The sequence below is a fragment of the Acanthisitta chloris genome, unplaced genomic scaffold (assembly GCF_000695815.1).
Source record: "Acanthisitta chloris isolate BGI_N310 unplaced genomic scaffold, ASM69581v1 scaffold7439, whole genome shotgun sequence".
NCBI classification, from domain to species: Eukaryota; Metazoa; Chordata; class Aves; order Passeriformes; family Acanthisittidae; genus Acanthisitta; species Acanthisitta chloris.
Genome location: NW_008692999.1, coordinates 5,402 through 20,820, shown reverse-complemented (window position 1 = coordinate 20,820; position 15,419 = coordinate 5,402). Strand labels below are relative to the sequence as shown.

At 41.8% G+C, this 15,419-nt stretch overlaps 1 protein-coding gene across 1 annotated transcript in view; it reads left to right on the top strand.

Moving 5' to 3' along the window:
- Window positions 1-302: 302 nt before the first annotated feature.
- The window catches only part of ZGRF1 (zinc finger, GRF-type containing 1), a gene marked incomplete at both ends in the record, with an annotated part of 15,639 nt that continues 522 nt past the window's right edge, over window positions 303-15,419 (top strand). Inside the window, 22 exons of the mRNA XM_009082896.1 lie at window positions 303-488; window positions 828-2,937; window positions 3,175-3,257; window positions 3,758-3,856; window positions 3,956-4,120; window positions 4,406-4,511; window positions 5,801-6,441; window positions 7,380-7,518; window positions 7,930-8,114; window positions 8,233-8,420; window positions 8,968-9,107; window positions 9,187-9,333; window positions 10,171-10,285; window positions 10,403-10,662; window positions 11,797-11,956; window positions 12,615-12,692; window positions 12,872-13,019; window positions 13,487-13,614; window positions 13,903-14,026; window positions 14,300-14,476; window positions 14,566-14,706; window positions 15,058-15,313. Of these exons, the coding sequence (XP_009081144.1) occupies window positions 303-488; window positions 828-2,937; window positions 3,175-3,257; window positions 3,758-3,856; window positions 3,956-4,120; window positions 4,406-4,511; window positions 5,801-6,441; window positions 7,380-7,518; window positions 7,930-8,114; window positions 8,233-8,420; window positions 8,968-9,107; window positions 9,187-9,333; window positions 10,171-10,285; window positions 10,403-10,662; window positions 11,797-11,956; window positions 12,615-12,692; window positions 12,872-13,019; window positions 13,487-13,614; window positions 13,903-14,026; window positions 14,300-14,476; window positions 14,566-14,706; window positions 15,058-15,313 (5,776 nt within the window). The remainder of the gene's footprint in view (window positions 489-827; window positions 2,938-3,174; window positions 3,258-3,757; window positions 3,857-3,955; window positions 4,121-4,405; window positions 4,512-5,800; window positions 6,442-7,379; window positions 7,519-7,929; window positions 8,115-8,232; window positions 8,421-8,967; window positions 9,108-9,186; window positions 9,334-10,170; window positions 10,286-10,402; window positions 10,663-11,796; window positions 11,957-12,614; window positions 12,693-12,871; window positions 13,020-13,486; window positions 13,615-13,902; window positions 14,027-14,299; window positions 14,477-14,565; window positions 14,707-15,057; window positions 15,314-15,419) is intronic.

Here is a 15,419-nt window from a genome sequence, read left to right as displayed (position 1 = left end):
AGGTCTTTTCCAACCTGGCTGACTCTGTGATTCTGTGACTTGTAGTGTATATCTATCTCTATATGTCTATATATCTCTCTGTATCTCTATATCTCTCTGTATCTGTAGACAGATACAGATAAATAGAGATAGATAGATAGATATAAACCCAGAAATATTTATATAATATCTGTGATATATTGAGTGTAAATATCTGATTTTTTACATATAAGCACTTAAAATCCTCTATTTATTTAAAATACATCTATATATTGTTTCTTCTACAGCATATTATGTACTCACTGCTGCTCTCTCCTTCCTAGGTGACAGCTGGAGACAACTTAGAAAGTGAAAGATATTTGATCACAGTTGAAGCAGCAAAAGGGAGTGAAAAACCTCCTGAAGATCAGGCAAGGAAAGGAGAAACTCCAGCAATGGATAGAAATGGTCTAAAACGTGCACTTCAGCCTCCAAGACATCTCCCTGTGGGCTTGAAAAGGAAGTTCACAGTATGTTTTTGGTTCAGGTTTTTATGTCTGATGTTAACATTGATTTTAAACCACAGATTTTAATGAATAGTAAATAAATAACATCTCCCATTCATTCCTAGAGATGTTGCCTGTAGCTATGTTTTTCCAGCTTGGCTAATTTTGATTTCACTGCAGGCTTGAAATGAAAACCACAAAGGCCTGAGGGTGTTTCTGTACACCTGTGGAATCCCGATGGGATTTGATGATGATCAGGATCTATTTCCAGGCCATTTGACCATGAGATATTTGATGGATTGTGCTCTTTTTTCAACATCTGATTATAAAATGTGGATTAATTAGATACAATTTCTTTCTTAGGGTTTCCAAGGGCCACGTCAAGTGGAAAAGAAAACACCAAGCATGGAAGGAGGAGACGAAGCAACACCATTGCCTTTATCCAGGCAGTACCAGGGGAATTTTCCAGCCAAGTTTTATGTGGGCTCTCCCTTGTTTTCCATGATTTGCAAGAAGGATGCAGACACACATCTCCCTGCAGGATTCCAGGAAGATGCATGTAGGGATAATGACAGAGAGCCCATGTCTGTGTCCTCACTGCTCTCAGCTCAGTTTCCTGACAGGTGTGAGGAGGCAGAGAAGCAAAACTGTGACCAGTTTGTGGTGAAGGCAGAACCTCCTTTCAGTACTGGTCATACCGGTCCCAGGGCAGTGTCTCACCACATCAGGAGCACAGCGCAGATAATTGCCCTTCTGAAGTCTAAACCAGCCCAAGGACACAGACAGCAAACACCTGCAGGCACAGAGTGTCTTCCCAGCTTTCAGCTGTCAACAGATGCAGGTTTATATGACAAAAGAAGTACCATCCTCCCTGCTTTGTCAGGAGACTCTGCCAAGGGACTTGTTCCAAACCTCCACCTGCCTTTTGCCAAGGGAACTGGAAATGAGAAACAGGACTGGAATGCTGAAATCCTTTTAAATTCAGCTTGTGGTGGAGAAGCCACAGGACAAAGGCATGACAAAAAGGTAAATAATTTAAGTCCAGATGCACAAGATCACTGCAACACACATAGTTCCCTCCTACCTGAGTCCACCATGAGCATAGTGAGTGAAAGGCAATTTGTCCCATCCTCAGGTGACATTTCACCTTCAGCAAGTCCAATTCCCTGTCAAAAATATCCCTCTGGATGCAGGCAGCAGTCAGGGACTAACAACCTTAGGGAGAATTCATCTGTGAAGGTGCAGAGTGAGCTTGAGCCAAGAGAAAATCCAGAGGGATTGCCTAGTGACCTGGAGCTCTCTGGGGATGTGACATGGGCTGAAGCTGGAATTGCACAGGAGGAATTAAGTCTGCATGGCAAAGATTATTGTCCAGGTGAAAAACTGATGGAGGTTAACTTTAATCTCATGGAGACATTTGATTTTAATGACACAGACACTGAAGATGTGTGTGAAGGAGATGGGAAGAAGCTCAGAGAAGGAGACACACTTCTACAGGGTCCTGATTGCTTACAGGGAGAAGATGCAGCACAAAACGCTGCATTGAGACCTCATTCTTGCTGTGAAGAAATGACACACAGCAGAAATGAAGTCAAATGTCCAACACTGGACAGAGAGGATGATGGAAATCACTGTGCTAGGGATATTTCATCTCAGCTTTGTGAAAGCAATGTCAGAGACAGCAGGAGAGCTGCAGAACATTCTGCAAACTGGACCAGGATTGAAGTGGAACTTTGGGGTGGTGGACACAACACAGAAAAGATTAATCAAAGTCAATTAAGTAGAGAAACCACAAGCAATGAGGAGGATGTGGATGTCACACCACAGGTGAAACATCATCACTCTGATCTTCTGCCTGGTGACACCAATGTTAATGACTGTCCCCCTGAAACCACGTTTGAGACAGCTGGAAACATTTCAGGTATTTCTCCCTGCAGAATAACTTCTGCCATGCATAAGGAGACTGAGGAAGGTGCCACGCACCTTGGATGCTTGGAATCCCCAGATGCTGGCACAGAACACTTCTGGGGTGCACCAGGCCGTCCTTTGCTGGCTGTGTCACAAAGATCCCATCCCAGCTGTGGCTCACTCCAGTCTGTTGCAGAAGACCATCCAAAAGTGTTTGGCATTTCACATAAGGAAGATGCTCTCATTTCCAGTTCTATGTATCCTTTAGGAACAGGTTATTCATCTCCAGAGGGAACAGCAATAGTTGTAAGAGAATTTGAAAATGCAGAGAGCGCAAATGCCTCTCCTGAAGACAGGAAAGGTAAAAGAATAGGGATGGACTGCCTGGAATTCACAGCAGGGAGTTCATCAGGTCTTCCTGATTTGGTGAACAACATCGCTCTCCTGAGAGCTCTGACCCAACACAGCACAGCATTAGAGAGCTTACAAAAGATGGAGGAGAACAGCAGCATGTTCTGTGCAACAGAGACTCCTAAGATGTTTGAACCCTTTGTGAGTGATGAAGGTTAGGTCAGCTTCTGTTTTCAAGTGAACTCTGAACTCTCCCTCCTCACATTCAGAAATCACTTCTGGAGTGATCTTATGCAGGTTCCCTCATGCAATCTGTAGTGTTTAAAGCAACACTGTGAGCTCCAAGTCTGTGTCTTTGCTGTCGTTCAGTTAAATCCTGACTGTGCAATTCATCCGTGGAAAAATCCCCAAACTATTAACTAACTCATTATTGCTTTTCCATCTCTTGTAGCTGTAAAAGAGCTCACAGAAATGTCTCACTCAGAAAGTGTACAGGCCTCTCCCTGTCCATACTTTGATCCTTCTGGCCTCATGGTAACCAATTTTTGACTATTTATATTTATCTGTACAAGATAAATTCATTGCCCCTCAGGCTTCTTGAGGAAAATTGATGAAAAAGTTTGTGAAACAACAGAGGTAGAAACTGCTGAGAGGCTTTGAGCAAGAAGCTGGTAATAACTAGAGTATGACATCTTGCCAATAAATATTCAGGAGGCCTCATGTGTGGCAAGAAACTTTATGCAAATTGGAATACTTAGTTATGTTTAATATCACATTAGTGTGGTACTCCTTCCCTGCCCCATCTTATTTGGCAACCTGTTTTCTTTCACATCTTTTGAATGATTTTAGATTAAATCCTTTTTCCTGACCTGTTTGAAAACCAAACATAGTTCCTTTTCCTGCCATGGCTCCCAAACAAAAAGGCTGTGATTCAAAATGCCTCTTTGGTTTAAGCACAAGAGATTTCTTAGCTTAAATTTTCACTTTAAGTGCTTATTAAATGCTTAGACTAATAAGCTTTTGATACTTTGCAGTCCAACTGTGTGGACAATTTGTTACAGAAGACAGAGAAATGTATCTTGCCGGTATCAGCAGCCCAGAGAGACCTTGGGACATCTGACTGGCAACCAAAGGTACAATTTATGTGCAACTGAAGTAGAATGAACACTGTTTCTTACATTTCAATCCAGGGCAGTATTCCCAGTGAATGGTGATTCCAATGTGTTGTGCAGCTTGTTGCATTTCAAGGGCACCAAGTGAAGGGCTCAGCAGCCAGTGAGGTCATGTTGAGAGCTCCCTGCTCACAGCTAGGATGGCAGCAGGACCCAGGTCACCTGGAGCTGGCAGCTGAGACATTTTTCTCACCCTTCTTTTCAAGCAGTTATGACTTCAGGCAGGTAAAACATGTTTGTTCCGAGCTATCCTTAGAGTGCAAGAAAGTCTACTGTCAGTGTAGGATAAAAGTAGTTCATTTTTTAGAATGCTGCAGTCATCAGGATCACTAAAGACCAATATGGTGCTTTGGGGTTAAAACTTTGTTGTTAGACCCTTCTTTTGACTTATCTTTGCATTTGCAAGATTCTTCTTGTCTCTGAGCATTTCTCTGAGGATTTTTCACTTTGAAAAATAGAAGAGAAACAGTTGAATTTCTAACAGGTTTTTGCTTATCCTTCTTTTGTCAGTCTCCAGGTCCCACAAATCTTCCTGAGGATGATCTTGACTTTATCAGAGAAGGGAATTTTCAAGTGAAGTCTGATGTTGTTGAGGAGTCAAGAATGAATCAGTCCTGTAAGTGAAACCAAAAGGAGAAGGGCAGCAATTGGCCTCAAGGCTTCTGCATGACTTCTGTCCCTCACTGTTTTCCCTAGCATTGGCATTCCATGTGTACCCTGAAGTGCCACCATGGACAGTGTCAGGCTCTCCTTCATGTTCTGAGCTGAGACAAGCACAGTGGCCTGCCTGGGAACGTGGCAAGGTGTGGATTCACTGTCTCTTCTGGATGTTTTTGCCTTCATTTCCTGCATGTTCATGGTAGTTTGTTAGTTTCGAAGAGTTTGAGCTCTGAGAGACATTTCAGTTGTTGAGAATGATGTAAGAGAGAAGAGTGACAAAAGAGCTACAATAAATGAGTTTTTTTCCCATTCACTTGACATGTTGATGCTTCATCTGTAGATTTCACCAGGAGAACTGATTTCCCCACTTGATCCAGACTCTACAACTTCTCCAGCTGCAGGAAATGAGGGAACAGTTGGAAACCTCCAGGAGCCCCTGATGCATGGGATCTCACCAAGTGAACCAGAACACCCCGATTTCTTTTTCAGTAAGAAATTACAGTTTATAATTGCAGCTTAGAACCTTTTAGCTGGAAAATCTCTGAGGATTTTTGAAGCACAGTGAGCTGTGCTATCAAACAGTTCCTCTGCCAGTTACATCCTCCTGAGAGAGACTTCACTAGAGTGATTTAGTTGTATGAAGAAAAACCAGCTTCAGGTTTGGGGCAAATAAAGGCTGTAAGCTAAGCTTATAAATCATATTTATGGTTTTATTATTGACCTGCTTTGAGTTTTCTTCCACATCCATCTGTCCTCTGACCCACTTGCAGTTGGCACCTGCCACTCACTGTCACAATTGATAATTAATTTAGCTTTTTTATCTACATTATATTTTATATCTACATTTTTATCTCCACTAATATTGATTCATCCAGTTTTGTGGGGGATCTTTTTGGATCCATAATGAGCAAGTGTTGAGCTCTCTGTTGGCCACTTGGCAGCTGTCACTGACCTGCCAAGGACATCAGATTAATGACCGCCAGAACATAATCATGGTTAACTAACTTGTCTTTTCTACAAGTAGAGTGGCTACAGAGTGTGTTCTGAATAGAGGGATGGAAATGAATTAGAAGAATCACACAAAATCTCTCATGTCCAATGGAATTTAGGGGGGAATAATCCAAAGATTTTCCCAGTTAGAAGACAGGATGTAAAAGGAAGAACTTAGAATTCTTATCTTTTTGTCCATCTCAAGTGCCATCCCTAAGTGCTACAAGTTGCTTGTAAGATGTGTTTGCCCTACAGCAGGGGAGAAATCCAGTTATCCAGAGGAATGGCACCTCCCAAGGCTCAAACCCACCATGAAAACAAGAACTCCATTTGTCACTCTTCCTGCCACTGAGGAGATTCCTGAGGTGTTTTATCCCACAGCCAGCAAGGAGATCCAGCAATCCTTGGGCTCTTCAGAAGGCAATTTGTGCAGTGAGCCAGAGGTATTTCCTGAGAATGCTCCTGGCCCCGAGGACAGGAATTATGGCACCTCCGTGTTTGGGGAGGACATGGAAGATGGACAAAGGGAATGTGGACAACCAGTGCTTCCTGATGTGCCTTCCCAACATAGACAAAGCAAGTGGCTCAAGTATCAAAACAGTGCTCAGTGTGACCTGAGCACTCAAAACAGCGATGATAAGGAAGAGACTGGTGACATCTGTGCTGGGAACGTCCTTGGAATGCTGTTGGGAGCGAGCAGAGCTGCGGATCAAAGTGCTGCACCTCTGCTGCCAGCCAAGAGCTTGCCTGGGAAATGCTGTGCAGACAGCAACCACCCAGCTTTGATTTCAGAGGGGAAGTCACTTTCTCTGCACCTCAGTCAGACACCTTTGGCTGAGACAACACAAAAGGTGTTGTGTCACCTGAGCTGCTACTCCGGAACAGGAGACAGTCAGGTGTGTAACTGCTCAAGCAAGTAAATGACAGAAACACATTTTTTTTTCTGCCCAAAGTCACTGCATTTATCTATTTTCCTGCAAGATGTTATCAGTAGGATTGGATGAAATGTTTCTACCTAGGTAGGAACACAAAAGAGTCTCAGCTGCACAACAGCAGTGCTAATGTATTTTTGTGACAAATCCTTTGTGAAGGTAATTCCTTGGCACACACTGAGGTTTTTAATTTGAATGGTGATGGAGGAAGCTGAAATAAAAGCTGTTGGGCTGTTTTGTCAGCTGTAATTGCTGAAAACATGTTTTCAAGGAGAGTTTGATTTTTAATCAGCATCATTTTAATCAACACCTATGTTGGCTTCAAAGCATAGTCACTGATTTTAAAATGTATTAAATTTCTTCAGTTTTAACTGTGGATAAGTAAGTTATGGCACCGAATAAGCACCTAGAAACTTAGCACAGCTATTTGTGACCAGTAGAGAAATGGAGTAAACGGGGAAAAAAAAAACCCAAACCAACCACAAGTCAAGTTTTAAAAGTTGTCCAACAGAATGAATGACAAACAGGTTTTTTTCTGATGTAAACTTAGTATTCTGTGTTTTCTAATTCTTTAAAACTGTCTGTCCAGTGAAATATTTGTGTGAAATAGAGGTGGGGAAATAATGACTACATGTCATATATATACACTGATATGCACAGTGTGTGTGTTTTTATACATCTACATACATAAACATAGATCTCTGTCTTTATACAATACATATATATAATATCCATATATACTGGGATTTTATAAGCTTATGAAGAAATTTTCCCCTCATGGTACATATCAAATGGCATCCCAAGCTCTAGGGATCTGTATTTTCACAAACTTGCCAAATTTGCCTCATTCAGGGATTTTTAAGCTTTAATGGTTTCTTTTTCTGGGGTGTTTTTTTTTTTAGGCCATAACAATTTCTGAGCTGTCTTTTCCCAGTGTGGAGAAAGTGCAACATGCTAATGTTCCTCAGAGGCAGATTTCCATCCCAGCTGTGTTTCAGTCTCATATTCACTACAAACAGGTGTTTAAAGCTGCTCTGACAGGTGAGTCTGACACTCTGCTATGTAAAATGTGTCATTTTTACACAGGGTGTTTCTCAAGCTTTACATAAAATGGAGAGAAACTACCAACATCATCTATTAGACCAACTCCATTTGGATTTTTATATGTATACTGAAATATATTCAGTCTATGCCCAAAAGGCAAAGCAAAATACCAACCCACATGTTCAACTATATACTCTTGTGCTTGTTCCCCAGTCTTTAGATTCCCAAGCTTTTTTTTTCCCTGCTATATGTGGTTTTGGCAGGTCACATGTTTTCTTCTAGCCCTCAGAAGAAATATTTTGCTTTAGGATTGAAATCTTCAAGTGCAGATGTGTTTGTTGGAGTGTTGTGTGCCTGTGTAAGCATTTTCAGGCTGTACTGATCTCTGCCTCTCCTTTCTCTCCCCAGAGCAATTGAACATAATGCTGTTTGAGCTGTCCCAAAGGTTGCACAAGGCTCTCTCCAAAGTGGATATCTCATGTTACTCTTCAGTGAAGGATGGGCAAAGCCAGAGCCAAGGGAGCTCTGCTCCACTCTGCAACCACATGCAACCTGCTAAGCTTGTTATGGTGAAAAAAGAAGGTCAAAACAAGGTGCTGTTTAGTCCTGGTGTTTTACATTTTGGGGCAAAAGTGCTGGTCCATTGCTTTCCCCTTTTCTCGCTTGTTTTAGTGCTCATGGTGGATTTTTTCCCCCCCTCTCCCTTCCTAGGGTCGTTTGTTCTATGCCTGTGATGCCCCTAAAGCTGAGCAGTGCTCGTTTTTCAAGTGGATAGAGGATGTGAACCCCACACAGACAAAATCCAGACCCAGTGCAGTGCTGCAGGATGTCAAAAGCATTGGGACATACCTCAGAAGTCAAAAGATTGCTGTCTATGAGGAATGTCAGCTCTTGGTGAGGTATTCTGGAGCTTTTCTCAGTGCTGTGTGAGTTCAGGGTTTAAATATTCCACAAGCTCAGCATTTCTGCAGCATGTAGCACATCTTCACTGGGTTTAAATAGGCTAAAGTTGTGTAAAGATATGCAAGAGCGACATTAGTGAAGGAGTAGTATTTACAGCCAAGGCATTTCTTGTCAGCAAGAATCAAAACTGCTTAGTAACAGCTTGATCAGTTCCTGAAGGAAATCCCTTACAATTGTTGCATTTGACTTCTTGTTCGTCTAATCTTTTGTAAGAGAATTTGGTTTATTCTCTTCAAGATTCTAACTTCGACATCAGAAGTTGTATCAAAGGTTGGTCTGTGCAGCTTAACTTGCACAATTTAATCATGGCTGAAGATGAGAGAATTTTGCAGTCAAGATAAATTCATTTAACACTCAATAACATAACTTGATGAACTACCACAATCTGTGCAATTTGCTCCAATCTGTGGAGCTTATTTTTAGTGCTGAACCCAAAGTGTGCTGATTGTTTACATAATTTGTCTTAAAATCACAATTCCCCAGGAAAACCTTTGAAATTCAAGCACAAAGGTACAGTAAGTTCAAGAAACCGCTGAATACCCCTGCCAGCCTTGATGGTGATTCCAAAACCAAGTTATACCTCAAGCTGAGCAGAAAGGAACATTCCTCCCTCTACAGCAAAGGTAAGCAAAGTTATCAGCATCAGATTTAGCAGGTGGCAGTAGAAGCAGCTGAGGAGAACTCTGTGTTTGTTTTTGACAGATGATATTTGGGTTGTTTCAAAGACTCTGAACTTTGACCCCCTGGAAACCTTCATTGCCAGCAGTGCTTTCTTTGGACCATCCTCCAGCAATGAAATAGAGCTGCTGCCACTGAAAGGTTACAGCCCCTCAAACTGGAGATCCAACAGTGAGTTCTGCACCAAATAATTCAATTTTGTGGGGGAAAAAAATCCGCCCAGCACTGAAGGATGAGATTAAAACTGCTCAAGTCTAATACATGGTTTAATTCACAGTGTTTTTGCAACTTGGATCTTTGAACATTTGACTACAGAACTTAATGCAATTAAACCTGCAAAGTGGCTGGTAGGAAATTTCAAATGGGTGAGGAAGAAATGAGGATAATATAAATTAATATGGTAGATAATATAATATGGAATTCAAATTGGCTGTCAGAGTCTGAGTAACACCAATATGTTGTTACTGTCCCTGAAAAACAACACAGAAACCCCAAACAACTCACTGTGGAAAACTGACACTTATATAGTATTTTATATCTAAATATTTATTTATATTTAAATCCATACATTAAACCTGTTCTTTGACTGTCACAACATTCCTTTCTGTGCCTTTGTTGCTACAGTCCAGAATGGCTAAAAAATTGGTGTTTCAAAATCCAGAAAAAACCACCAAACTCTCTAGTTTGAGTTATTTTTCATCCTTGTATTTTAAAAAGAAAATATCCCTAAGCCTAGCACTGATGTTGTTTTGGAACAGGAAGGTTTGTAGGCCTGAACTGTGTCTGGTATAGATGTCACAAAAAATGATCAATGCCAAATATGATGCAAAAGTTTCTTATTTTGCTGTTTAATTGAGCTAAAGTTTTAGCTTTGTTTTGACTTTTTTTTTCTAAATGAAAGAGCTAAATTAAGCTCTTAATTAATTATTAGAATTAATTTATTTTGCTGATTTGACATTTGGGCTCATTTAATCTCTCCCTAATCTGATTTCCCTGTGGCCTTTGCAGTGTGTGTTCATGCCCTGCTGGTGTGTAATGCCAGTGGGGAGTTGGCATCCCTCAGGAACATGGAGGAGCACTTCAATCCATCCACATTGCCACTAATCCCACACCTCCTAAGAATGTGAGTTCAGTGCTTCTGTGAGCACATCCTAAACTCCCAGCTCAGTTCTTCAGACTGACAACATCAGAACCAGGAGCTACACATTCTATTATATCTCAGCTTTTGTCTTTCTCTTAGGAATTTTGGTTCTGAAAATGCTGCTAAGAGAGTCAGCAAAAGAGGATTTATTCCCCCTGCCATGAGCCTGAAACACTCAGTGATGTCTGGACCTGTCAGCCCTGAAGTAGCAATGGGAGTGGCTGAAGAGATGATCCAAAGGTTCTCCCTGAACCCAGACCAGGCCACGTCCCTGATTCACATAGCTAAGATGATGAGCTCCAGTGGCAACACCAACCCAGAGGGAGAACTCCAGAGCTTCCCTATCACCATCATACGTGGTAGGCAGCAAATACCTTTGAGATTGGCTGAAATTGTGTCTGTGCCAAAATGCTGATTGGTATCTAGTGCCAGTGTGGGTGAAATCTCCCTCAGTTCTCTCAGTGATAAAACAGTTGTTTCCTGCATCAGAGATTTACAACTCCAGGCAGACCTGAAGGGACATTCTAGGTAGATGTTGACTTATTTGAAATGCAGCCCAAAAGATAACCCTGAATAAACTTCCCCTGTGTATGGAATAGCTTCATAAACTCTTGTCCTCACCTACTTCATGCATCTCCTGAAAGTTCATTCCTGGATGGGGCTCCTTGACAATGCCCTTGACATTACAGATCCATTCTGAAGTCTGGATTCTGCCTTTTGCAGGATTCCACAGAAGTACAGAGTTTTGTTCCTAAAAACCTATCTAAAAACTACCATCTGAAGAGATACATACACAAAATCAGAGTTACTTCGTATCTTCTTCTTCTTTCATACTAAAACCAGTTTAGCTTTGCTAAATTATCATAGAATTTCTCTTCCACATTATTCCTTAGTGGTTTATACTTCCTTCTCTCTTTGTTTTCTCCCTCTTCAACATGTGCAAAAAAAGATAGTAACATCTCAAAGGTGTTTTTAAGTCAGTATTGAAAAGAAGCACTATAGACATAAGGTCTCAGATCCTGTCACAGTAAATAGGTTGACAATAATGACATTCCCAGTACAGACAACACTGCCTGAGCTGTTGTTGGGCTGTCAGGCATCTTAAACTAATTAAAATTAGTAGTAATTCCAAAGTAATCATCTCTTCAATTCCTTTTTCTGCAACTGAGGATGTGGTGTGAGGGATGTGCGTGCAGACACTTGTATTATTTAATGTACTGAGGAGGCTCCTTAGCAAATAATGCATGTTTTCCATTAGAAAATTTGGGGAAAATACCTCAGCTTCCCCTTTTCCATAGCTTTTTGTGAACTTCCTGCAGGTAGTAGATGCTAAGAATAAGGTAAGTGGTTGCCCACGGATCCTCAGAGCTGCCAAAGCAAATCCTGTGCAATGTTTCTACAGGAATCATAGCATAAAGTTACAACATTTGATGAAAACTGTATTTTCCAGGAAATTTTCCCATGTAATTTGGCTTTTTCTTCCCAAACTCCAGGTGTTTTTGGAGCTGGCAAGAGCTACCTGCTGTCTGTGGTCATCTTGTTCCTCGCGCAGCTCTTTGAGAGCAGTGAGGCTACAGAGGGGCCCAGGGCAGTTCCATGGAAACTCCTGATTGCTTCTTCCACCAACGTGGCTGTTGACAGGATCCTGCTGGGGTGGGTTACTGAGGCCTTGCCAGACCATTCTTCCCAAAACAGCAATGCATTTATATGGATTTACATGGATATATATGGATTTATATGGCAGTTATGCACGTAGTTGTGTTGATGTTTCCTGTAAAACACTTCCAAAAGATGGAATTCTTTTCCTAAAATGTGCCACACACAGGCTGTAATTTTACCTTTCCTCCTCTGCACAACTGAAGGAGTGAAAGCTGCATAAGACATTGGCATAAGACTAATATTGGGCTCTGCTCTCATCAAATTTATTGTTAAAATCCATCATGGCAAAGTGATATGGCTCAGGGATCTTTGGGATGTAGCAGTAGGGGAAGGAGGGATGGAAAGAGAGGAAGAGGCAGAGAGAATCAGTCTGGGGAAGATTCAGCATGAAGCTAACATGAAGCATAACTCATGGCTTGGAAGGATAAAGGAAGGGAATGTACAAATGGAAGACTATGAGAGGGAAATCCTCAAGGCATGAAGCATTTTTGAGGCAAATCATGAGGTAATTTTGTTTGGTTTACTTTCATTGTAGCCTGATCTGGTTAATCACAAGAGTTTGTGTTCTGATGTGTCTTTTAAAACCACTTTTAAAGGTTTCAAAATGTCTTTTTCCATTCCTGTAACATCTATCATCTCCTTTCCTTTGAAGTCTGCTCGAGCTTGGCTTTGAGGATTTCATCAGAGTGGGAAGTATTAGGAAAATCACCAAAGCAATTCTTCCCCACAGGTAAGAAACTTCTTGTTTGAGGCATCTGAAGCAATTTGGGATAAGTTAATACATTGTTTTAAAGTATTGTTATGTATGAAGTGTGATTAGTCTATGTTGGGTGTTCACAGAACTCTGAAAGCACTTCCCAATTCAAGTTCTTTTCCTCATTGTAATGCCTGTTCCAAAACCTTTCCAAGTTTACATGCAGGCTCAGGGAATGAAAATGAGCAGCTGAAAGAGCTGATGGCTCTCATGAAAGAAGATTTGACTCCAGCTGAAAAGATATATGTAAGGAAGAGTATAGAGCAGCACAAACTGGGGACCAATAAGACTATCCTGCAACAGGTACAGTCAAGAGATGGAAAACAGAAACCCTTTCTGAGCTCCATTGCAATCTGATTTAACATTGCCACTCTAGTCTATATGGTGGGGAGAGAAACATTTCTGAGCTCTCCTCACCTGCATCGTCACCTGGAAACTAACACTTAGAGAGTCCTAAAGGGAAAAAGATAAGGACTGAGCTAAATCTATCGTGGAGTTGCATATCAGCTGCCAAGGAGATTTCAGATTCTACTCCCTGTAGAAAAATCTTCTCAATTTCTGAGCTTTCTCCTCAGTCCTGGGCTCAAAAATTCTCAGCTTATAGTAGAGCAAAGCAGATCTGAGCAGTTTGTTGGGAGATATTGTGTAGTAGAGTTTCTGAAGCCAAATTTAGGTGTATTTTCCTGCTACAGTTATGTCCTGTACAGACATAACTATGAAACAAACTTAACTTTTGGTCTATCCATTTCTTCCCCTGGCTAACAACACAGGTCAAGGTGGTTGGAGTGACCTGTGCTGCCTGCCCCTTCCCTTGCCTGAATGCTCTCAGGTTTCCTGTGGTGATGCTGGATGAGTGCAGTCAGATGACTGAACCTGCCTCTCTTCTCCCTATTGCCAGGTACAGCCTTCCTTTGGGGCCTCAGCAGTGACACGACCTCCCATAATTGCCAAACTCCACATCTCTTTAAGCACATGAACCCTCAGGTCTCACCCTAGAGTGCAAGAAGGGTAATTTTAAGTCCAGGTCTGCTTTTAGGTGTTATTTCACCTGTGGAAAGAGGGTGGTGGAGAAGGGAGGTTGATGGAGAACAGTGTGCTATACACTCACAACACACACTTTATGAACAGCTTAACATCCTCTTTAGAACCTTTTTCCTTTGGGTTTTTTTTCCACATTCTTATTCAGGTTTCAATGTGAAAAGCTTGTCCTTGTTGGAGACCCCAAGCAGCTACCACCAACTGTCCAGGGGTCTGAGAGTGCTCACGAGCAGGGGTTGGAGCAGACCCTCTTTGACAGGCTGTGTCTCATGGTAGGTCCTGCTAAACACACCTTTGGGAAAGGGGGAGGGTGGAATTTCAGGTCCACTTAAACCTCTACAAGAACTTTGGGTTAGGTGTCAGAGGATCAGTGTTTCAATGTGGCAAGACATCATGGAATGGTTTGGGTTGGAAACAACCTTAAGGATCATCTCATTCCACCCCCTGCCATGGGCAGAGACACCTCCACTTCAGCTTGCTCCAAGCCCTATCCAACCTGTCCTTGAGCACTTCCCAGTCACACTTTCTCAATCCTAATCCTTCAGGGACACAACCCAATACTTCTTCGGACCCAGTACCGCTGTCACCCTGCCCTGAGTGCCATCGCCAACGAGCTGTTCTATGCAGGGAACCTGAGGGATGGCATTTCCCAGGAGGACAGAGCTCCTCTACTGGATTGGCTCCCAACACTGTGTTTTTACAGTGTTAATGGCATGGAGCAAGTAAGTTCTGGAACAGTTTTCCCTCCATTCCATTTTTCTTTGCATTTTGTTTGTGAGACCTGATTTGGACATCTTTTCCCTCTTCCCAGATGGAAAGAGACAACAGCATTTACAACATGGCAGAAGCTCATTTTATAGTCAAGCTCATCCAGTCCCTGATTGCAAGCGGCATAGAAGGAGCTGCAATTGGTGTGATTACTCTTTATAAGGCACAGATGTATAAGGTTTGTGTAACAGATCATTATTAAAGCTTTTTCCTTCCACGTGTTTGTTCTAAACACAAGTTGCATTTCAACTGGGAAGAGTCAGCCAGAATGGATGGGTAGAGTTTACCATAATTTCTCTTTCTTATTAGAAAAATAAATCTATATTTTTCCTCTAAAGTTGATCAAAACATTTTAATTCAAATGTATGATTAAAAAAATGCTTTTTCACTTTGTTCTCCCTCCTCGCTGCACTTTCATTTCTTAGTTCACACCTTGTGTAGGCTCAGACTTGTTGAGTGTGTTTGCTCAAGACAACTGGTTGACTGTGACTAGCCAAACTCCTCCCTTTCCCTATTTCCTTGCCCACAGATCCAGAATTTGCTCACTGGGCTCCACTCTGAGGCTTTTGAAACCAAACCTGTCCAGGTGTCCACGGTAGATGCATTCCAGGGTGCTGAGAAGGAAATCATCGTCCTGTCATGTGTCAGGACAAGACAATTTGGGTTCATAGACTCAGAGAAGAGGATGAACGTGGCACTAACAAGGGCAAAGAGGCATTTGTCGATTGTGGGGAGTCTGTCCTGCTTGAGCAGGAACAAGCTGTGGGGAAGAGTAATCCATCACTGCAAAGGTAATGCTACATTTTCCAGGCTTTTTGAAGCCATGTGGCTCATCTTCTTCAACTGAACTATGTATAATTCATTTCATAGTGTGTGTATGTCCTATATAATAATAGA